Below are 24,960 nucleotides of genomic sequence, written 5' to 3' on the forward strand. Positions count from 1 at the left end.
GGAAATGGCATCACCACAAACCCCAGGAACCCCATCCAGGAGAAAGATATAAATAGAAAGCAGGAGACAACAGTTTGGCTTTACTTGGAGGTGGCCACTGATGATGTTACCTAGCCAGGTAATGAAACGTCTGGATATCAAACCTACACCCTAAACCTCAACCTGAGCTACAAACCTTCACAAACCTTGCGTCAAAAAGGTTTGTAAGACAGGGCCAACACCCCCAATAAAACAACAAATTTTAAAAAAAACCTTGCAGATACTGAAATCCAAAGAAGGCAAACAGGAGGCTGGAAGAACACAGCAAGCCTGGCAGCATCAGGAGGCGGAGAAGTCAGCGTTTCAGGTGTAACTCTTCTTCAGGACCTAAGGGGGAACTTTATCATGCAGAGGGTAGTGTGTGTATGGAATGAGCTGCTAGAGGGGCTTTTTCAGGACTGAAGAAGAGCTATACCCGAAATGTTGACTAATTAAGTGCTCAGCTATGTTGTGGTTGTTTACACCCTGTTCTCAGACACTATCTACTCTCGGCTGGCTGGATGTTTTTCAGGTGATGATTACTGCTCTGTCCGTCCGCACTGACACTACCTCCCGGTCCCTGCTTGTTTCTCAGCCTCTTTCACTCTCCCACCCATCCCGACCGACCGACCTCCCTGGTTTCGCACCTCAGCTCTGTTAAAGTCCAGACGCCCCGTCGATGCCGGGCCAACGGCGTCTTTCCGGCCGCCTCCATCAGTTTCCGCGTGGCCGAGGCGAGCAACCGACGGACGCGAGGAGGCCACTGAGCCCCGCCTCCTCCCCCTCCCCACGAGCGCGCGCCCCTTCACTGAGCTCCTGCTGCCCTCCTGCCTCCCATACAAAACACGGCAAAGCGGATTGGCGCCTCTGGGTAACGGTCTGTCACCTGGGCACGAGACCGACCTCGCGCGGGACAGCGATGTTCAGGAGCTCCCACGTCCTCCGTTACACACCTGCGCGCAGATCATAATCTGTTGATTCTTCAAAGCTGAGTTGTAGCTTCTTTTATCATGTTTCCCTCTTGGGGTATTTCTCCTGGCACCGATTTTAGCCCAAAAATTCTGCATCCGGCCAGCAGAACAGCATCTTCTAGAAATATGTCCTTTCTGATAAACTGTTGTTACCGGCTGTCTTTGCTGTGTCTTATTCAGGCCCCAACTCGGAACACTTGCAGAGAGGATTTCAGTAAGTTTTTTTTGACTTTGTTGTTCTCATTTGCAAATTGGACGTTTTGTTTCGGTGGGGCATTACAAATGGATCTTTAAATTTTTTAACTCAGGCTTCTCATACAGCCACACACAAAATAGGATATCGACAAGTACTTTTTCTCTTGCTGGCTCGGATTTCAAAGTGAAATGGGGGCTTTCAAGCCTGAAGTAACATCTGTATTCCTGTTGGTCCTCAGTGTAGATTTTGCTTGCAGATTGTGAATAATCACTCTCCACTACGAATTTCATCCCATATCAAAATGGAATTGTTCACATCCAAAAGCTCTTTTTATTACTGATTTTATATCCAGTCACAGTTGCTGTTGGATTTCCATCTGCTACCAAAGATGGGGAATAGCCCTGGTACAAATGTTTGCTTCCTTGCCCACTACTTTTTAATTAGTTGAAATCCCTCTCATGTGACTCTGACCATTGGACTCCCCGCCGCCCGAGTTTTCTCCTCCTTCAATCACACTTTAAAGATCTTTCATTCATCCAGATGTCTGTTTAGGTACACAAGGACAGGAGTTGGCCATTCAGTCCACTGAGCCTGTTCAGCCATTCAATGAAATCATGGCTGACTCATGGTGACCTAACTCCAAGACCCACCATTACTAAACAAAATCTTATTCATCTCAGATACACATAGCAGCAACTGCTGTTTGTGGGACATAGTTTCAAACTTCTACCACCCTTTGTGTATAGAAGTGCTTCCTTACACCTGAATGGTCTGGCTCAAATCTTTAGATTATGCCTCCTAATTCTAGAATCTCCAACTAGTGGAAATAGCTTATCTTTGTCTTTTCCTGTTAATAGCTTGAAGGCTTTCATAAGTCTACCCTTTAACCTTTTAAATTCCAAAGAAAATATGCCTACTTTGTATAATCTCTCCTCTTAACCCCTGAAGTCCAGATATAATTTTTGTAAACCTACATTGTACTCCCTCAAAGGCCTTTATGTCCTTCCCAAAGGTGCGGTGCCCAGATCTGCTCATAGTGTTCTAAGTGGGTCTAACCAGGGTTTTGTATAGCTGCAGTATAACTTTGTTTATACTCAAGTCCTCTAGGAATAAAAGCCAGAATTCCATTAGTTTTCTTGATTATTTTCAGTACCTGTTTGTGGCATTTTAAAGATCTATGCACTGAACTCCCAAGTTTATTTGGACACCCACAATATTTAACATCATAGCATCAAGAAAGGTTAGATTAGATTCCCTACAGTATGGAAACCGGCCCTTTGGCCCAACAAGTCCACACTGACCCTCTGAAGAGTAACCCACTCAGGCCCATTCTCCTACCCTATATTTACCCCAGCGAAGGTGAGTATTGCAGATGCTGGAGATTAGAGTAAGGATGTGGTGCTAGAAAAGCACAGCAGGTCAGGCAGCATCCGAGGAGCAGGAAAATCGATATTTTGGGCAAAAGCCCTTCCTGATGAAAGGCTTTTACCTGAAACTTCGATTTTTTTTTCTGCTCCTTGGATGCTGCCTGACCTGCTGTGCTTTTCCAGCACCACATTCTTGACTATATTTATCCCTGACTAATGAATCTTATACTATGGGCAATTTATCATGGCTAATTCACCTGACCTACACATCTTTTGGACTTTGGGAGGAAACCAGAGCATCCAGAGGAAACCCATGCAGACGCAGGGAGTATGTGCAAACTCCACACAGTCGCCTGAGGAGGGAAATGAATCAGAGTCCCTTGGTGCTGTGAGGCAGCAGTGCTAACCACTGAGCCACCGAGCCACCCGAAGTACCTAGAGCTATCCTTTTTAAGGATACATTGAACTCCATCTGCCAGTTTTGCTAATTCACTTACTCTATCAATATCCCTTTGTAATTGTAAGGAGAAAGCGAGGACTGCAGATACTGGAGATCAGAGTCGAAAGTGTGACGCTGGAAAAGCACAGCAGATCAGGCAGCAACCGAAGGGCAGGAGAATCAATGTTTCGGGCATAAGCCCGTTATCAGGAATGAGGCTGGGGGCGCTGAGAGATAAATAGGAGGTGGGGTGGGGTTGAGAAAGGGTAGCTGAAGGCGGTGGGGAGAAAGGTGATAGGTCAAAGAGGAGGATGCAGCAGATAGCTGGGAAGAAGACAGGTCAAGAGGGCAGTGCCAAGTTGGAGGCTTTGAACTGGGATAAAATAGGGGGAGGGAATGAGTAAACTGGTGAAATCCACATTGAGCCCGTGTGGTTACAGGTTCCAGTGGAAGTCCCAAAGTTTCCTTTCATAGTCCCTTTTAGAAGCGTTTTGAAGCTGTTTTGAGGTCCTTTGCTGGTCTTTGTATCTTTCTCTTTCAGCAAGATTTGTGCTTTTTTTTGTATCTTTGTAAGCCTTTTCTTAGTTTTATGCAGTTCTTTATCTCTTTAGTTCTCCATTGCTATTTTTTCTCTGTGAAGCAGAGCTTTTACCTCTCAGGTGTGTAAACTAGTTTTGTACTGCAGTAAATGTTTCATTTAACTAACTATTCTGAACAAACTGTTCTTCTGTTGTTTTACCCATTTGCTGATTTTACCAGTTTAAAGTGGATAGTCTTGGTCTATGAAAGTCAGCTTTACCACACAAATCAGTGCTATGTTCCAAAACAAAAAGAATGCCCAATAATGTCACAAAAAAGTCAATGATCTTCTATGCTTCACAAGGCTAAATGCCACAATCATCTCTCCGCTAGCTCATGTACACAGGACAAACATTCACTCTAACTCTGCCATTGCACACACATCTCACCAAGACTCATGGACTAAACTGTCATCTTACAAGCATCATACCCACTCTGATTCTCCCAATATCCCCCAATATCATCTCTATTTAGTTGCAAAGCCATATGGCTCCTTCTGCCTACCTGATCTTTTCTCTTCTTGATTAGATCTTTCACATGACTCTCTGTTTCTCAGACAAATTCTAATGTTATTAGCTTGGGTTTTATGCCAAGTTTCCCATAAACTCCATTCATCAGACTCCCCTTACATTGAGAAACTTTTTTTTTCTTCCTGTAACCCTAAACCTATCGCTTTGCTACCTTTCTCAGCATTAGTCTTGCCATATTAGGAGCGATAAAGTCTCTTTTTAACATAAATCGCAAAAGGTAATAGCTATTTATGGCTGTCATCCAAATAAATAAAGTGCTTTGAATTTAGCTTTCACCATTGCTCAAGGAAGCTTGTAATTCAAGGTGTATCCCAAATCTTGGCACAATTACAAATCCAACTGAAAATACTCAAACCACCTTCATACTTTCATGTGACTTAGATGTTTAGTTAATAGCTTTAATAATTCAAAGTGCCAAATTTGCAGATTGCAAAGCAAATGTTCACACAGTTTAAATCAGTTAAAATCCAAAAACTCAACTCAGTGACCTCAGAAATATTAAACGTGTATGTCAAAATATGCTGTGCTAAGAGAAGAAAAATTGATTGAAGTATTTCATGCTTAAGGGTGGCAAGGTGCCTCACAATGCCAGGGACCTGGGATCAATTCCAGCCTTCAGTGACTGTGTGTGGAGTTTGCACAGTCTCCCCATGCCTGCGTAGGTTTCCTCTTGGTGCTCTGGTTTCTTCTCACTGCCCAAATATGTGCAGGTTCAGTAGATTAGCTGTGCTAAATTGCCCTGTCTTGTCCAGGGATGTGTAAATTCGGGTAAATGGGGATTGATTGGGTCTGGATGGGATGGCCTTCAACAGATCAGTGCAGACTCAATGGACTGAATAGCCTCCATCTATACTGTAGGGATTCTATGATTCTATTAGTGTTAAGGAGAAGATCATACAGGGGTCATTATTTCTAGCAACACTTTTGACTTTTTTATGAGATGGACTTTGAAACAAAACAAATGTTGAAACTTCTTAAACATTCATAGTCAGGAAATCTCTAAACTTGACCTGCACAATTACCCACTTCTCACTTTCTGAAACTGTTCCACTCATGTTTCATTTCTCACAGCAGAGAATCAGTAGCCTTCAATAGCTTCAGTGCCAGTGCTCACACCCAAGTTTATTTGCTGTTGCCCTTTGAAACAAGTCTCTTTCTAAATTGATGCTTGTAACTTCATAGTCAGCTGTGAAGGTTCACTGCTGGTTTTTTTTCGTGAACTCTAGAGCCATTCTTGAACCTTTCACGTAACCTCTCTGGAAACCCCTGCTTTCTCTTTCCTCCTGTTTCCAGTATCATTGTGTTTGATTTTTTTTTGAAGTTCCAAAGACATAGCAAATCGTAACTACAGTAATTACTGCTTCAAGAAATCAAGGAAATCAGCTCCAACACTGGGAAAAGAAATCTTACACCACGATTCTCTCCCATCCACCAATTTGGAAATTATTGGTCAAGAAAAAAGAGATTGAGACCGTGGAATTGAGTGAACCTCTCGAGGAGGAGTGTACTCGAGGGAAATCAGGAGGGCAAAAAGAGGACATCTGATCGCTTTGACAAATAGGGTTAAGGAGAATCTAAAGAGATTCTACAAATACATTAAAGGCAAAGGTGTAACAAGGGAGAGAATAAGGCCCCTTAAAAATCAACAAGGCTGTCTGTATGTGGAACTGCAGGACATGGGGCGGCACAGTGGGTCAGTGGTTAGCATTGCTGCCTCACAGTGCCAGGGACCCGAGTTTGATTCCAGCCTCAGGTGTGTACTTGTTGGGCCGATGGACCTGTTTCCACATTGTAGGAATTCTATGGGGGTAGATACTGAATGAGTATTTTGTGTCAGTATTTACTGTAGAGAAGGATGTGGTAGCTAGAGGACTTCCTGAAATAAATTGTTATATCTTGAAAGTGTCCATACTACAGAGGAGGTGGTGCTGGATGTCTTAAAATAGATAACAGTGGTTAAATCCCTGGGAACTGATCAGGTGTATACTAGAACTTCGTGGGAAGCTAGGGAAGTGATGTCTGGCCACTTCTTGAGTTGATGGATGAGGTGCCGGAAGACTGGAGAGTGGCCAATAAAGTGTTATTTAAGAAAGCTGGTTTAAAAAAAAGCAAGGGTACTATAGATTGGTGGGCCTGAGATCAGTGGTGTGTAAGTTGTTGGAGGAGATTCTAAGGGACAGAATCTGCATTGTATTTAGAGAGACAAGAACTGATTACGAATGATCAATATGGCTTTGAGTATGGGAAATCTCTCAAACTTGATTGAGTTTTTTGACCAAGTGACAAAGAAAATTGATGAAGCCAGAGCGGTGGCTGTTGTTCGACAAGATTCCGCATGGTAGACTGGTTAGCAAAGTTAGATTTCTTGGAATCCAGGGAAAACTAGCTATTTGGATACAAAATTGGATTGAAGGTAGAAGATAGAGGCTGATGGTGGAGGGATGTTTTTTGAACTGGAGACCTGTGACCAGTGGTGTGCTACAAGGGTCGTTGCTGGGCGCACTGCTTTTTGTCATTTATATAAATGATTAGATGTGAACATAGGAGGAATCATTAGTAAATTTGGAGATGACACCAAAATTGGTGGAGTAGTGGACAGTGAAGGTTTTCTCAGAGTATGACAGGACCCTGATCAGATGAACTGATTGGCTGAGAAGTGGCAGATGGAGTTTAACTTAGATGAATGTGAGGTGTTGCATTTGGTAAGGCAAACCAGGTCAGGCCTTATACACTCAATAGTAAGGTCCTGGGGAGTGTTACTGAACAAGGAGATCTTGGACTGCAGGTTCACAGTTCCTTAAGGTGGAGTCACAGGTAAACAGGATAGTGAAGAAGGCATTTGGTACACTTGCTTTTATTGGTCAGTGCATTGAGTACAGGAGTTGGGACATCATGTTACGAACATTTGTTAGGCCATTTTGGAATATTGCATTTAATTCTGGTCTCCCTTGTATGGGAAAGATGTTGTGAAATTTGAAAGGGTGCAGAAAAGATTATGAGGATGCTGCCAGGTTTGGAGGGTTTGAGATATAGGGAGAGGCTGAATAGGTTAGGGCTATTTTACCTAGAGGGTTGGAAGTTGAGGGGTGACCTTAGAGGTTTATAAAATCATGAGGGACATGGATAGGGTGAACAATCAAAGTCTTTTTCCCTGGGTAGGGGAGTCCAAAACTCGAGTTGGTTTAAAATGAGAGGGATAAAATATGAAAGGGACCTAAAGTGCAATCTTTTCATGCAGATGGTTTTGCATTATTGGAATAAGCTGCAAAAGGAATTGGTGGAGGCTGAAACAATTACAACATTTGGAAGGCATCTGGATGGGTACATGGATAACAAGGGTTTAAAGTGAAATAGGCCAATACTGGCAAATGGGTTTACTTTAATTTAGGATATCTGGTTGGCATGGACGAATTGGATGAAAAGGCCTGTTTCTGTGCTGTACACCTCTATGATGATCAAAAATGAAACTAATTATTTCACATATTTTATCATGGGCATTTTCAACACTGATGTGTTCATGAACTGCCACAAAACTGGTGATTTACCACAATTGTTTCTGCTGTGAAGATTTCCTTCCTCAACTAGGTAAGCAATTGATCATGCCAGTCCTAGGATCCCAACATAGATTAAACTGTTCACACTGTAATAAACCGATAGTCCTTCTAGACTGTCTAACTCCATTCTTATTAGTTATCACTCACATATAAGCCAAGATGAAACTCAATACATGGAGTATTTGTGCAGAAGTTTTCCAGGAATAATTGAAAATGATATCCTTTTGTAGATCCTGGTAGAAACCATGACCTGTTCCCTATACTTTCTACGCACATATGTTTGTACTCCAATTTAAAATTGAGCTCCAAAATTGCCAGAACCCATAGCATTATTGTATCCAATTTACTAAGCTGTTTCAGATATCACCTACGGTGAATCAAATTGGCCAGAAACTGGGAGCATACAGCGGGTCCTGTTTAAAGATGTTTCACTTGATGACGTTTTACTTAAAAGATACAAATAAAATAGGTGGTTAGAGTATCTCTTAGACCACAAATGTTTTAGACCACAATTTCTCTGTGGTCTGCCTTCTCTCAAGAACTTTCCCCATGCTTATGCTCCCATATTCAGTTCTCCTGTCCTTCTTCCTATTCCTATTCCTGCCCTCAGTCCTGTTCACCCACTACCATCGTTGAAAACCTTAAAATTCTTACCTTTAAAACTTAGTTATTTGCATTTTCTGTTACTCACTATTCACAGTATGGAATTAAGATCTGGGCACCACCTAATCATAGAATCCTTACTGTGTGGAAGCACGCCTTTCAGCCCATTGAGTCCACACCAATTCTCTGAGGAGCACCCCACCCAGACCCACACCCCTATCCTGTCTGTGTAATTCTGCACTTCTCATGGCTAACACACCTAGCCTGCACATCGCTGGAGACTATGGACAATTTAGCACCGCGAATCTACCTAACCTGCACATCTTTGGACAATGAGAGGAAACTGGAGCCATAGGAAAGTCAAGGTAATATCGTGAGAGTGTGCAAACTCCACCCAGACAGTCACCCAAGGCTAGAATCAAACCCAGGTCCCTGGTGCTGTGAGGCAGCAGTGCTACCATTGAGCTACAGGCTTTCTTGTAAAATAAACTAAATTATTCTTTGTAAAAGTTATTTTAGTGGGGAATACATAGAACTGCACGTATATAGACCAATATTTCAATCTGTATGTTATTTATTATGAGCAAATGATGTCTGTAGGAACCTAACTCTGGCTTTAACATTAAATCACTTGGGATACAGTGCTTCACTTAAAGTCACAATTTTGCAGGAACTGAACCACAGTTTTAAGTGAGGATTTCCATCACTGAACAATATTGTAACTGTACTCCAAATCTGATACTAAGAAGTTTGATCTAAGTCTTTGTATGAGAAAATCCGCTCCTTAGGCTATAGGAAAGAGTGCTGCTGAAAATTAATGATAAAAAAAATTATAGACACAGCAAATAATACAGTCAGTGAGAATGCAAACTGTATTTTAGTCATTTATTAGGGCATTGAACGGATTAAATTATCCAAATTAACACAGCAAGTAGAATAACAGGCTAGACATGGTGTGCTGAAATATGTATAATATAGGTTATATACTGGAATTTTTTTTTAAAAGTGGGTTTTGGTTAGTTCAAGGTATTTTGTTTAGCAAAAATGGTTAGTAAGTAATTTGGATAGTGACTAAATACATAATTTCTAAGAAGGCATATGACTTCAGCCAAGTTAAGCAAACATGAAGGTCTTAGTGTATAAAATGTTTACACTGCTGGGTTTATGATAAGCAGAGCAAACACATTAAGGCAATTAATTTAATTTTGACTTCAGAACAGAAAGTTCAAAGTTAATTCACAAAAACCTGCAGTTTAGTTTCAAAAAATAGCAACATTTCTCTGAGCAGTGGAACCAAGTATTTTCCTTTTCAGGCCAGGGGAATCGGCCACCTCAGCAGAAGTGGTTTATTGGCCATGAAGCTTCCAAATAGGGAGAATTTGGATAGAAATAGAACAGTACAGTACAGGAACAGGCCCTTTGGCCCACGATGTTGTGCCGAACATGATGCCAAATTAAACTAATTCCTTCTGCTTGCCCATGGTCCATATTCCTCCATTCCTTGCTTTTCACGTGCCTTTTCTAAAATCCCCTTAAATGCCTCAATTGTAGTTACATGCACCATTACCCATGGCAGCGCATTCCAGACTCCTACCACTATGTGTAAAAATAAATTGCCCCTCACATCTCATAGAGTCATAGAGATGTACAGTGTGGAAACAGACCCTTTGGTCCAACCTGTCCATGCCAACCAGATATCCCAACCCAATCTAGTCCCACCTGCCAGCACCCAGCACATATCACTCCAAACCCTTCCTATTCATATACCAATCCAAATACCTCTTAAATGTTGCAATTGTACCAGCCTCCACCACCTCCTCTGGCAGCTTATTCCACACACATACCACCCTCTGCGTGAAAATGTTGCCCCTTAGGTATCTATTATATCTTTCCCTTCTCACCCTAAACCTATGCCCTCTTCTGGACTCCCCGACCCCAGGGAACTTTGAACTTTGTCCCTCTTACTTTAAATGTTGCCCCTGTAGAATTAGACATTTCAACTCTGGGAAAAAGATTATCTATGCCTCTCATAATTTTATAAACTTCTACCAGGTGTCCCCTCAGCCTCCGCAGCTCTAGAGAAAACAACCCTAGTTTGTCGTATTGGCTCATACCCTCTTATCCAGACACCATCCTGATAAACATCTTCGACATCCTCTCCAAAGCCTCCACATCCTTCCTGTAATGTGTCAACCAGAATTGAATGCAATACTCCAAGTGCAGCCTAACCAAAGTTTTACAAAGGTGCAACATCAGTTCCTGACTCTGGTACTCAATGCCACTGACCAATAAAGTATGCCGTATGCCTTCTCTACTACCCCATCTACTTGTAAGACCATAAGACATAGGAGCAGAAATTAGGCATTTCAGATCATCGAGTCTGGTCTGCCATTCAATCATGGCTGATAACTTTCTCAATCCCATTAGATTCATCGAATCATAGAATCCCTACAGTATGGAAACAAGCCCTTTCGTCCAAAAGTCCATACCGACCCTCCAAAGAGTAATCCACCCAGACCCATTCTCTTGCCCTATTATCCTTTATTTACCCCTGACTAATGCAGCTATCCTACACATCCCTGAACACTATGGACAATTTAGTACAGCCAATTCACCTAACCTGCACACCTTTGGATTGTAGGAGAAAACCAGAGCACCAGGAGGAAACCCACGTAGACATGGGGAAAATGTGCAAACGCCACACAAACAGTCGCCCAAGGCTGGAATCAAACCTGGGTCTGTGATGCTATAGGGCAACAGTGCTAACCACTGAGCCACTGTGCATCCCCCCCTCCCAGGCAGTAGAGATGTGCAGCATGGAAACAGACCCCTCAGTCCAACACGTCCTTGCCAACCAGATATCCAATCCAATTTGTCAGCACCTGGCCCATATCTCTCTAAACTCTTCCTATTCATGTACCTACCCCAATGTCTTTTAAATGTTGTAATTGTACCAGCCTCTACCACTTCCTCTGGCAACTCATTCCATACACGTATCACCCTTTGCATGAATAAGCTCTCCCACTTTCTCCCCAAAACCAATGATCCCCTTGACAATCAAGAACTTATCTATCTCCATTTTAAATATACTCCGTGACCTGGCCTCCTCAGCCTTCTATGATGGTGAATTCCATAGATTCACCACTCACTGGCTGAAGAAGTTTCTTCTTCTCCCCGTTCTAAAAGGTGTTCTCTTTACTCTTAGGCTGTTCTCTTGGGTCCTAGTCTCTCCAACCAATGGAAACATCTGCTCAACATTCACTCTGTCCAGGCCATTCAGTATTCTGTAAGTTTCAATTCGATTCCCCCTCATCCTTCTCAGCTATATCGAGTATAGACCCAGAGTCATAGAGATATACAGCATGGAAACAGACTCTTCGATCCAACCCATCCATGCCGACCAGATATCCCAACCCAATCTAGTCCGACCTGCCAGCACCTGGCCCATATCCCTTCATACCATTCCTATTCATAAACCAACTTCCAAATGCCTCTTAAATGTTGCAATTGTACCAGCTTCCACCACATCCTCTGGCAGTTCATTCCATACATGTACCACCCTCTGCATGAAAATGTTGTCCCTTAGGTCTCTTTTCTATCTTTCCCCTCTCACCCTAAACCTATTCCCTCTAGTTCTGGGCTCCCCAACCCCAGGGAAAATACTTTGTCTATTTGCCCTATCCATGCCCCTCATAATTTTGTAAACCTCATTAAGGTCACCCCTCCGCCTCCGACACTCCAGGGAAAACAGCCCCAGCTTGTTCAGCCTCTCCTTATAGCTCAAGTCCTCCAACTCTGGCAATCTTCTCTGAACCCTTTCAAATTTCACAGCATCTTTCTGATAGGAAGGAGACCAACAGTGGTCTAACCAATGTCCTGTACAGCTGCAACATGACCTCCTAACTCCTGTATTCAATACTCTGACCAATAAAGGAAAGCATACCACACACCTCCTTCACCATCCTATCTACCTGGACTCCACTTTCAAGGAGCTATGAAACTGTACTTCAAGGTCTCTTTGTTCAGCAACCCTCCCTAGGACCTTACCATTAAGTGTATAAGTCCTGCTAAGATTTGCTTTCCCAAAATGCAGCACCTCGCATTTATCTGAATTAAATTCCATCTGCCACTTCTCAACCCGTTCCTCATACGTTAAGCTTTTAATTCCTGTGATCATTCTCATGAACCTCCTCTGAACCCACTCCAAGGACAGTACATCCTTCCTGATATACAGGGCACAAAACTGCACACATTACTCCAAATATTGTCTGACCAGAGCCTTATAGAACTTCAGAAGCGTAACCCTGTTTTTATCATAGTAGGCTATTAGCCTGTCGTCCTATTCCCCAATTAATTAACATCATGGCTGATGTATCCATCGTCTCAGCTCCTCTTACCTGCATTATCCCTATAACTCTTAATTCCCTAATATGCAAAAACCCATCCAACAGTATCTTGAATAAATTTAATGAAGCTGCCTCTACTGCTTCCTTGGACAAAGAATTCCATAGATTCACTACTCTCTGTGAAAAGCAGTTCTTCCTCATCTCTGTCTTAAATCTACTCTCCCTAATCTTGAAGCCATGTCTCCTAGACATAGTCTCACCCACCAGTGAAACGAGTTACCTGCCTCTATCTTATCGATCCCTTTCACAATTTTATATGTTTCTATAAGATCCCCTCTCAGTCTTCTAAATTCTAGTGAGTACAGTCCCAGGCAGCTCTATCTCTCCTCATAAGGTAACCCCCTCATCTCCAGTATCAACCTGGTGAACCTCCTCTACAATGCCTCCAAAGCCAGTAATATCCTTCCTCAGGTAAGCAAACCAGAACTGCACACAATACTCCAGATGCGGCCTCACCAACACCTTGTACAACTGCAGCAGAACCTCCCTGCTCTTAAATTCAATCCCTCTAGCAATGAAAGCCAATATTCTGTTTGCCTTCCTGATTACCGGTTGCACCTACAAATCAACTTTTAGCGATTTATGTATGAGCACTCCTTAGTCCCTCTGCACAACAGCATGCTGCAATCTTTCACCATTTAAATAATACTCTGACCTACTATTTTTACTTCCAAAATGGATAACCTCACATTTACCAACATTGCATTCCATCTGCCAGATCCTTGCCCACTCACTCAACCGATCTAAATCTCTCTGCAGTTTGCCCTTCCACTCAATTTAGTGTCATCAGCAAACCTGGATACATGACACTCTGTCTCCTCTTCCAAATCATGAACAGTTGCAGGCCCAATACCAACCCCTGTGGTACCCTGCTCACTGTGGATCTCCAACCAGAAAAACACCTATTTATCCCAATTCTCTGCTTTCTATTAGTTAACGAGTTCTCTATCCACACCCCCCACAATTCTTATCTTATGAATGAGTCTTTCATGCGGCACCTTATTGAATGTCTTCTGGAAATCCAAGTATACAACATCCATCTATTCCCCTCTGATCCCCGCACTTGTTTCATCCTCAAAGAACTCTATGATGTTTGTCAAACATGACCTTCCTTTTCTGAATCCAAGCTATGTCTGACTGATGGAATCCTTTCCATGCAGATGTTTCACAGTTTATTCTTTAATGATAGCCTCCAGCATTTTCCCGCGTACAGATGTTAAGCTAATTGGCCTATAGTTACCTGCCTTTTGCCTACACCCTTTTTTAAACAGCAGCATGACATTCGCTTTCTCCAGTCTGCCAGGGCCTGCCTGTATTCCAGTGAATTTTGGCAAATTACCAATAACACATCTACTATAACTTCCACCATTTCTTTCAGCACCCTTGGATGCATTCCATTAGTACCAGAGGACTTATCTACCTTAAGACCCTCAAGTTTGCACAACACTACCTGTTTAGTGATAACAATTGAATTGCCTTCTCATCTCCCATTGTATCCTTAACATAATTCTTTTGGCATATTAGACACATCTTGCACTGTGAAGACTGATACAAAATAGCTATTCAAGTCCTCTCAAAATAAATCCCAACATTGCATTTGCCTTTCGAACTTCAAATTCAACCTGCAAGTTTACCTTGAGGGAATCCTGGACTAAACTCAAGTTTCTTTGCACTTCAGACTTCTGAATTTTCTCCTCATTTAGAAAATAGTCCATGCCTCTATTCTGAAAATGTGTTGCTGGTTAAAGCACAGCAGGTTAGGCAGCATCCAAGGAATAGGAAATTCGACGTTTCGGGCATAAGCCCTTCATCAGGAATGAAGAGAGTGTGCCAAGCAGGCTAAGATAAAAGGTAGGGAGGAGGGACTTGGGGGAGGGGCAATGGAGATGTGATAGGTGGAAGGAGGTCAAGGTGAGGGTGATAGGCTGGAGTGGGGTGGGGGCGGAGAGGTCAGGAAGAAGATTGCAGGTTAGGAGGGTGGTGCTGAGTTCGAGGGACTCGACTGAGACAAGGTGGGGGGAGGGGAAATGAGGAAACTGGAGAAATCTGAGTTCATTCCTTGTGGTTGGAGGGTTCCCAGGCGGAAGATGAGGCGCTCCTCCTCCAGCCGTCGTGTTGTTATGTTTTGCCGGTGGAGGAGTCCAAGGACCTGCATGTCCTCGGTGGAGTGGGAGGGAGAGTTAAAGTGTTGAGCCACGGGGTGGTTGGGTTGACCAGAACATAACAACCTCACCTTGACCTCCTTCCACCTATCACATCTCCATCGCCCCTCCCCCAAGTCCCTCCTCCCTACCTTTTATCTTAGCCTGCTTGGCACACTCTCCTCATTCCTGATGAAGGGCTTATGCCCGAAACGTCGAATTTCCTATTCCTTGGATGCTGCCTAACCTGCTGTGCTTTAACCAGCAACACATTTTCAGCTGTGATCTCCAGCATCTGCAGACCTCATTTTTCACCCCATACCTCTATTCTTCCTACCAGAATGCATGACCTCACACTTTCCCAGAAGCTGGAAACGCACCACCATGTTAACTAACTGCAAAAGTTAAATATATAATTATACAAAACCAGGTTTCACTCTAGGAGCTGATTTACCTGTAACAGTGACAGTTGGGATCAAAGTAATGGGCTATTACATTGTTGTCCATGATGTGTTATATATTAATTTATTTTAATTCAGAAGTATTAACCTGAAAGCTGAGTATTCATGCTTGATTTCTGTTGCTCATATATCAAATTGATATATTCACTAAATTTGAGGAAAAACAATGCACTGTTTGACACCGTATTCGTCGTGTTGGTTGGTGACATTATCTTCAGTACTTCTCACACAACAATGGCCCATGGAATGGATTCAGGCACACAGTCTGGAACCTGTAATGAAAAATGACAACCATGCTGTAACATATAGTAAGAAACAAGTATGTTGCATTAATTAAAAATTTGAGATTAAACTAAAAATATCTGCCTTACCATCTCAGTGAACTGATCAATGCACGCCATGCGAATTCGCTCAGGGGTGGAAGGACTGTTCAAAGTGAAACTCCCTGTTAAACCGATCTCTTCTCTTGCTGCTGCAATTGCATCCTTAATGGCATAAAGCACAGAGCAGCCAGCAAGCACAGCTGCTTCACTGATCCCCTAGAGTCGGGACAGGAATAAAAATGGTATATGAAGCTGTCGACTAAAACTACTACTTAACTCTTCAAATGAGATAATTCCCCCCGATGGGAAAAAATAGGTACTTCAATGCTCACCCAAATGGCCATCTGTTATACGTGAGCCTGGAGTCAGCAGCATTTATGACCATGGGACTGTGTCTTTGCTCATTTGCTAGCCCAGCATACATACACACAACAGAGCTGCATTTTGTATTTCTCAGCAGGGTGAGAGGGATACAGCAGATTGTCGTGCTTGTTTCTGCTGTTTCAGCTCAGTAAACTAATCGTCAGTTAACAACCCTTTTACCAATGAAGTTGAGCGGGTGGGGTGCTGCATCCATTCAGACTGAGATGTTAGGTGTAAGAGGAGTCATGGTCAGCAAATGAAAGGCCCCTTATCTTCTCCATCTCTCTATTTCTAAGGTAGACTTAAAACAATGAATGAAGTCACAAAACACACAAGCATTGACATTTTCAACCAAGATCCAAATGGCAGGAATTCGGGTCAAAGACGACTCATATTGAACTTGAAACTTTAAACTCTGCTTCTTTCTCCTTAGATGCTGCCAGATGTATTGAGTTCTTCCACACTTTTTGGTTTTATTTGGGATATGCTTCCAATTTCTGCACCACTTGCCCTCATTAATGTCAAAGATCGGTGTCAATATTTTACGAGATCTGCAGTTGTACCATCTTGGCAATGCTCTCTAAGTCTCTAGATATTCTTGTGTCACCTTATTTAACAGAGTACCAGTCCAATCATCCTAGATCAGATACCTGGAACTTACTTTGGAAGAGTAGATGGCTTTGGGATTTTGTGACCGTGGTAACAATGACACATTGAGCTGTTCTGGAATGTCACAAACTGCAGGGATCTTGTATTGGGTTGGTCCACGAGTGTAAAGCACCCCTTTCGGAGAATATTTCAGCTCTTCCATGGTGAAAAGCCCAAGTCCTTGGGTAAAAGCACCTTCAATCTGTAAAAGATTGTGAGGAGTGATTATCAGTTTGCATATGAATGACCACATCAATTAATAGTCAGCTTTACTCAGCCACAAAAAAATGCCAATTTGCAATTTTCATGTACTCTGGATGGCTCAAAGGTACTTTCAGCCAATGGAGTACTTTTGAGTTCAGAAGTCACTGTTGTCATATAGGAACTGCAACCGTTAATTTCCCCCTCCATTTCGCAATCCCCCCCCCCCCCCCCAAAATAGAGCTGCATCATTTGAGTACTGCATTGGAATGTCAGCTTAGATTTTGTTATCAAGTTTCTGGAGTCAAGCTTGAACTCGTAAACTTCTGCTCAAAAGCAGACAAGTGCTGTCCATTTAGCCAAGGAGCAGAGGCACTTCTGTCTCAATTAAATGGTCATTAGTAGCCTTCAGTTTTAATCCATGTGGATTGTGAGGAAGTATTCAACATAGCGAAGCCTGAACCTAACATCCACATGCACTAGCCACTTGGCTCAACTGACTTCCATAATTCAGTGCATGATGAGCAAAGATAGAGGTTCCAGATTGTGTCCTGGCTCAACAAATACAATGAACAGAATCTAGGTTGCACTGAGGTGACTGCTAGAAGGATACCCCATTTTTTTCCTTGTAGATATACCAGTTTCACTCATAAAAAGCCCAACTTTAAATAGCTTGAATGGCACTTTAATGCATCAACACTGGACCACAAACCAATGAAACACTGCTCAATACTTTCTGTTCCTTTCATCATGAGTGATTTGACAATTGGACACTTCCCAATGAAAGATTATACATTACTGCAAAATAGCATATTGTACTGGAATATTGCACAATGGTTACTGATTTGACAGGACTATTTCAACTGCATTCCACTTCCTTTCTCTCACTGAAAAACCATGAGGAGAACCTGGAACGTAACTAAATTCTAATACATCTGGGAGGACCAAGGAGACACAGAATACAGATTCTGTTGAAGAGGACTGTGGAGAAGGATATGGAAGACATAGACTGTAGGGAAATAGATGGTGACATCTTCCAAAATGTCCAGATTACAGAGGAGGAAGTGCTGGATGTCTTGAAACAGTTAAAGGTGGATAAATCCTCAGGACCTGATAGAGTGTACCCGAGAACTCTGTGGGAAGCTAGAGAAGTGATTGCTAGGCCTCTTGCGGAAATATTTGTATCATCGATAGTCACAGGTGAGGTGCCGGAAGACTGGAGGTTGGCAAACGTGGAGCTACTGTTTAAGAACGGTGGTAAGAACAAGCCAGGGAACTATAGACCAGTGAGCCTGACCTCGGTGGTGGGCAAGTTTTTGGAAGGAATCCTGAGGGACAGGATGTGTGTGGGAAATCGTCTCGCAAACTTGATTGAGTTTTTTGATGAAGTAACAAAGAAGATTGATGAGGGCAGAGCAGTAGATGTGATCTGTATGGACTTCAGTAAGGCACTCGACAAGGTTCCCCATGGGAGTCTGATTAGCAAGGTTAGATCTCATGGAATACAGGGAGAACTAGCCATTTGGATAGAGAACTGGCTCAAAGGTACAAGGCAGAGGGTGGTGGTGGTGGAGGGTTGTTTTTCAGACTGGAGGCCTGTGACCAGTGGAGTGCCACAAGGATCGGTGCTGGGCCCTCTACTTTTTGTCATTTACATAAATGATTTGGATGCGAGCGTAAGAGGATAGTCAACAGTTAGTAAGTTTGCAGATGACACCAAAATTGGAGGTGCAGTGGACAGCGAAGAGGGTTACCACAGATTACAACAGGATCTGGACCAGATGGGCCAGTGGGCTGAGAAGTGGCAGATGGAGTTTAATTCAGATAAATGCGAGGTGCTGCATTTTGGGAAAGCAAATCTTTGCAGGATTTATACACTTAATGGTAAGGTCCAAGGGAGTGTTGCCAAACAAAGAGATCTTGGAGTGCAGGTTCATAGCTCCTTGAAAGTGGAGACGCAGGTAGATAGGATAGTGAAGGAGGCGTTTGGTATGCTTTTCTTTGTTGGTCAGAGTATTGAGTACAGGAGTTGGGAGGTCATGTTGCGGCTGTACAGGACATTGGTTAGGCCACTGTTGGAATATTGCATGCAATTCTGGTCTCCTTCCTATCAGAAAGATGTTGTGAAACTTGAAAGGGTTCAGAAAAGATTTACAAGGATGTTGCCAGGGTTGGAGGATCTGAGCTAAAGGGAGAGGCTGAACAGGTTGGGGTTGTTGTCCCTGGAGCGTCGGAGGCTGAGGGGTGACCTTATAGAGGTTTACAAAATTATGAAGGGCATAGATAGGATAAATAGGCAAAGTCCTTTCCCTGGGGTTGGGGAGTCTAGAAGTAGAGGGCATAGGTTTAGGGTGAGAGGGGAAAGATATAAAAGGGACCTAAGGGGCAACTTTTTCACGCAGAGGGTGGTACATGTATGGAATGAGCTGCCAGATGATGTGGTGGAGGCTGGTACAATTGCAAAAGGCATTTGTATGGGTATATGAATAGGAAGGGTTTGGAGGGATATGGGCTGGGTCCTGGCAGGTGGGACTAGATTGGGTTGGGATATCTGGTTGGCATGGACGGGTTGGACTGAAGGGTCTGTTTCCATGCTGTACATCTCTATGACTCTATATTAAAGTGAGGGACAGAAGTACTGGTGTTGGAGCAGATCTGTGTATCCATTTAATACTAAGGGGACTCTTGAAAAAAAGTTCTTTACAGTTTGCTGTAGATGCCCAAATGGACTGTGACAGAATTCAGTGGGGATGAAAGCAGCAGCCTCTCTGCATTGTCCCTTTGTCAGTCTCTGTTTGTATTTAGGTTCTCACTGCTTCCCAACTGACCATTGAGAGAAAATTGTTAAACAGTTTAAATAATTCAACCTGGAAATTTAACATTCAAAGATACCAGTTATCCAAAAATATTTGAGAGACCCAAGTAACTTATGAACCATACTATAGCATTTTGGGAGCAGAGTCATAGAAAGTACAAAATTTAATAAATCAAACAATTATTATTCCTGTTTTATAATGTTTTATGTTTCAGGTAAATACTTCTATCTGTGGTGTTTTCTGTTCACGTCCTTGTCATTCCACAACCCAGGAAATTCTGAAATCTAGAAATTACTCAATACCAAACATTTCTTGCTGTCAAATATTGTGAACCTGCTGTCCACAAACTGGAGCTTCATAGCCGATAACCTTGGCAGTCTTCAGCACAGAAACTTTGGTACTAAAACAGGAGCTGTATACATTCTTTTGTTATCTTCATCTTTCAATCAGTTTCTGTAACCTACCTGTCCAATATCCACAGCCGGGTTTATGCTTTGTCCTGCATCAATCAAAATGTCTGTCCTGATATTCTGCAAAACAACAAAACATATGGTCACTGTGCTATGCTGAGTAATGACTTTAGGACTGTGGTCTCCAATCTTCTTTAGAGTATAAAACCATTAATCCCAAGGTCATGTTGGGCCCACATTGTGTGCCATTATTTTGAGGGCTCTTGTGACACAGTGACCGTGCCCTCCGTCTAGGCGAGATGGTCCACGTTCAAGTCCCACCTGTTCCAGTGATGTGTCATAAAATGTCTGAACAGGTAAGGGGATGGTGGGGTGGGGGGGTTGCAGAGGGCAGGCAGTTTGGAGGAGCTGTTCATGGGCTTGCTTCTGGACATGGCTAAGGTAACCATCAACAGGTTCAGGCATAGGGCGGTGGAGGATATTGTAATTCCCGACTGCCTGCCTGTCTTCTGTAGCTAGGCTCGTGCCTTGGTGTCATTGAATAGAGAGTATGCAATGTCACTTAACACCCTCACAGCTTTTATAGAAATTTGGCACTGGGGAAACTGCAGAGCATTATCTCCCCCTTCAAGTCAATTTTGATTCAGTTTTCTGCCTTGAATTCCCACTTTTTTTTCTTTTTTGTTATCACGACACTGTCCCTGTCAGGCTTGTGTGTTAACCCGATTAATTCATTAACAAATAACAATTTTGTTGTGATCGGTTTCTGTCAAAGTAGAAAAAAAAGTGCTGGGATGGTTTTACCTCTGATCCAGGTGATATGTCATAGCCTACTGGAGCAGGTTAACTTTAAAAAAAGGACTGGTCTGCTGGGCAATGTCATCCCAATCAATTGCCTCCTGCTGGTTCCTGACTTTTTAATAGGTCATTGTTTTTATCTAAAAGCAAGTGTACCAAAAACTTCCAATAAAACTCTAATATTTAGGTTCCAACCTTGGTCAATTGCAACCATGTTTCCACAATGGCTATCAATTCATACACATTTATTTCTATCTGTTAATAATAATAAGTAATAATTAATCTATTTTGTTATGAATACATCCAAGTCCTTTAATTCTGACTGTTTAACATTTTTGCAATTGTTGGTTTTATCTACTGGGATGTTCTTAAATTTGTACACTGTTTCTTCCTGTCACACACTATTTATCAATACCTAAATTGCTACCCTACTTTGTTAACGTATTTTCCATCAATTTAACACAGCTCCTCACACATATTTCCTTCACCTCTACTACTTAATTTAAAGCCCATTCTACCATCCTACATATAAGAATCAACACAACACTGGTCCCAACACAACTCAGGTGAAGTCCCAAAAGTACAACTTCCATTTTCCCTAATACTGGTGACAGTGATTCATGAAATCAAAATCCATTTCTCCCACTAGTAACATATTCATTATTCTGATTTTAACTACCTTGTGCCAATTTGCTTATTGCTTGACTAATAATCCAGAGATAATCATTTTTGAGGTTCTGTTTTTTTAAACTTAGCTCCTAGCTGGTCATACTCTCTAGGCAAAACTTCTTTCCTAGTTCTACCAGTATTCTTAGAACCCCACATGTCCCAGAACAAATGGATCCTCATTTTTGCTACTTCCCCTACATGGAAGTTATTCAAGCCCAGAGTAGATGTCCTGAAACCTGCCTTCTGGCAGACATAGAGCTGTTTGATCTCTGCCTCTTACTACCCCTTTGCTATACTCTCCCAGCTACCACAATAGTGCAATTTAGTTCCTGACCCCTCGAATTAGGGCAGCATGGTGGCTCAGTGGTTAGCACTGCAGCCTCACAGCACCAGGGTCCCAGGTTCAATTGTAGCCTCGCATGACTGTCTGTGTGGAGTTTGCCTATTCTCCCCATGTCTGCATGGGTTTTCTCCAGGTGCTCTGGTTTCCTCCCACAGACCAAAGATGTGCAGGTCAGGTGAATTGGCCATGGGAAATTGTCCATAGTATTAGGTGCATTCGTCAGAGGAAAATGGGTCTGGCTGGGTTACTCTTTGGAGGGTCGGTGTGGACTGGTTGGGCTGAAGGGCCTGTTTCCACACTGTAGATAATGTAATGTAATCTAATTCTTCCTGTTTCACAGTGCCTTGGCCAGTTCACTCGTCCACCTGGCATCTCCCGCTCTGATCCATTCAAGATGTAAGACCCTTAAACATTTTGGATTGCAATAAAGGCTAAGACTACTCCACTATTCCCTTCTCATTCCCCCATACCTGTCTCAATCACAGTCACACCCTGCTGTCCCTGGCCATATCAGACAGCCCCAGCGTAACAGGTATCACTGCCTTCTGAAATGACGTGTCCAGATAGCCTTGCCCCACTGTTTTGCAATGATGTGGACTCTGGTTCACCAACTGAAAGCTGAAGCTCCTTGAACAACTGTTACTATGGATGTCATCGCTTGAGATCACACCAGCAACCATCATTCTCACATACTGCAACCACAACATATCACCTGCTCTGCCACCTTCATATGTTAATTATTTTACTTTTGTCTTCATTATTATAATCAAAACCCCTAATCATAATAAGTTTTACTCCTGTTGATAAACTTTACTGTTCAAACTAAATCTCCCAATTATGTATGAATTCAGTGCATTTTTTAAATGAGAAAATATTCACCAACAAAGTACTTATCTGTTTTTCTGTGATGTCACACTGATGTTTCTCAGATCTGCTCTGGAAGCACAAATCTTCCTCTCACTCTGTTTTATGACTCTCTTTGTCTCTATCACTGTTGCACTCTGCTTCCAGTTTTATGAGCTCTTGCTGTTGTACTGTTGTCCCTCATGCTTTATTTTATATGCAGTATGAGGTGAGGACTCTCTTGCTTTGCTGCTCTCTCCTCACCTCATTGTTTTTCAACATTCCATTTCCCTATCTTGTTGATACTCCATCCTATTTGAGCATCATTTCGTGGACTCTCTCTGCTTCCAATACTGTTCATTCCATCTTTCTTGATGCTTTACATGCTCTCTTTCACATTCGGTGTCCTTTCTTCCCCTCAGACTGTTTTATATACTTTTGTTCTCTCTTTCATTGCTGCTCCCTCAGTGTCGAGAGTGTAGTACTGGAAAAAGCACAGCAGTTCAGACAGCATCTGAGAGCAGGAGAATTGACATTTCAGGCATGAGCCCTTCATCAGGAGTGTCCCTCCTCATGCTCTCTCTCTCACCTTGCTGCTCTCTTCCCCTCACACTGTTTTATGGGCTCTCTTTCTCTGTGTCTCCCTTGCACTATCTTCTCTTTGTACTGTATTATGGGCTCACACTTCCTCTTGCCACTTCTTTCTTTCTCTCCCCCTTCCCAGCTTTTTCCCCTTCCCCCAAATAATTTTATGATCTTGCACTCTTCCTCTCTCACCACTTATTCCTCTTTCTCCCTGATGTTTTCTCCTGGCCTCATGCTGTTTTATAGACACTCTCTCACCTCTTTCCACTGCTATCTCCACCCACCATGCTATTTTATGGGTACTCTCTCAAATGGCTGCTCTTTTCTCAACTAGGGCTGTTTTAAAGGCTCTTACTCTCAGTGTTACTCTCTTCTCTCCTTGCACTGTTTTATGAGCTCTCTCTGTCTACTTCCCTTACTTCGCATATATAGCATACTATGATCATATTTGGGATTTGGCTTGTTTTAAAAATAGAGGCAGATGAGTTTTGGCTAATCTTATGAATGCGTTTCTTTTAATACATTAAGACAATTAATTTAGCTTTGACTTCAGAACACAAGATTCAAATTCTCAGTGCAGAAGTTCAGTTCACAAGGTAGAACACTTTCTCCCAGCAGGAGAATCCGGTCAATTCAGGGAGCCAGTGACGTCAATAGAAGTGGATTCTATTTTGTGGAATTTCCAAGCCAGGAAAGTTTAGAAAGACGTCTTTAGGTTGATAAAATGAAAGTACAGGCATCAGAATTGTGAAAGGTTCATGCCCATGAGCTTGGAAAGGAATTCTACAATTGTCTCCACAATCCAAGAGGAAGAACTGAGGGAAAGTCAGGTGAATTATTTTTTAAAACCTGAGATTAGTGTGATTGTTTCCCTGGGATTGCACGGCTATGAAAGGTACATTGCGAATAGATTTTGTTTTGATATGTGTTAAGCTCTTTCTAATTACTTCCTCTCTAGCCCTGTCAATATCCTTGTAAAACTTTTCTGACCCCTTTCAAATTTCACAACATCGTTCCTATAAGAGGGAGATCAGAACTGAATGCAGTATTCCAAAAGTGGCCTAACCAATGTCCTGTACAGCCATGACATGGCCTCCCAACTGCTATACTGAATGCACTGACCAATAAAGGTAATCTTATCAAATGCCTTCTTCGCTATCCTGTCTACCTGACTCCACTTACATGGAACGATGAACCTGCATTCCAAGGTGTCTCTGTTCAGCAACACTCCCCAGGACCATCCCATGAAGTGCATAAGTCCTGTCATGACAGACGTTTATAAAATCATGAGGGGCATTGATAGAATGAATCGCCAAGATTTTAATTCTGTACTTGCCCCAGCCCAGGTATAGGACATAGGTTTAAGGTGAGAGGGGAACAATTTAAAAGGAACTAAGGGGCAGTGTTTTCATGCTGTACAACTCTATGACTCTATCTAGGACACTTCTTTTTTTCTTCTTTTCTGTTATAAACCTGTTTTGTAAAAAACCATTGCAGCTTTATGTGAATATGTTTAAATGACTAACATTAATGTTAAACAACTGTAGAATTTAAATGTATGATCCACCAAGCTAGATTTCAGTCTGGGATCTAAAAATGCTAGAAACCAAGTAGGTCAGGCAGCATCCATGGAGAGAGAATGAGCTAACGTTTCATGTCAAGATGATTCTTCATCAAAGTTGACATGATGAATATG

The 24,960-nt window shown here is 42.4% G+C and overlaps 1 protein-coding gene across 1 annotated transcript in view; it reads right to left on the bottom strand.

Annotated features, from left to right (window-relative positions):
- Window positions 1-15,489: 15,489 nt before the first annotated feature.
- The window catches only part of LOC132817668 (aldehyde oxidase 1-like), a 131,736-nt gene continuing 122,265 nt past the window's right edge, over window positions 15,490-24,960 (bottom strand). Inside the window, 4 exon segments of the mRNA XM_060828167.1 lie at window positions 15,490-15,537; window positions 15,637-15,804; window positions 16,613-16,801; window positions 20,081-20,146. Of these exon segments, the coding sequence (XP_060684150.1) occupies window positions 15,490-15,537; window positions 15,637-15,804; window positions 16,613-16,801; window positions 20,081-20,146 (471 nt within the window).

The sequence above is a fragment of the Hemiscyllium ocellatum genome, chromosome 7, assembly GCF_020745735.1.
Source record: "Hemiscyllium ocellatum isolate sHemOce1 chromosome 7, sHemOce1.pat.X.cur, whole genome shotgun sequence".
In the NCBI taxonomy this organism is placed as follows: Eukaryota; Metazoa; Chordata; class Chondrichthyes; order Orectolobiformes; family Hemiscylliidae; genus Hemiscyllium; species Hemiscyllium ocellatum.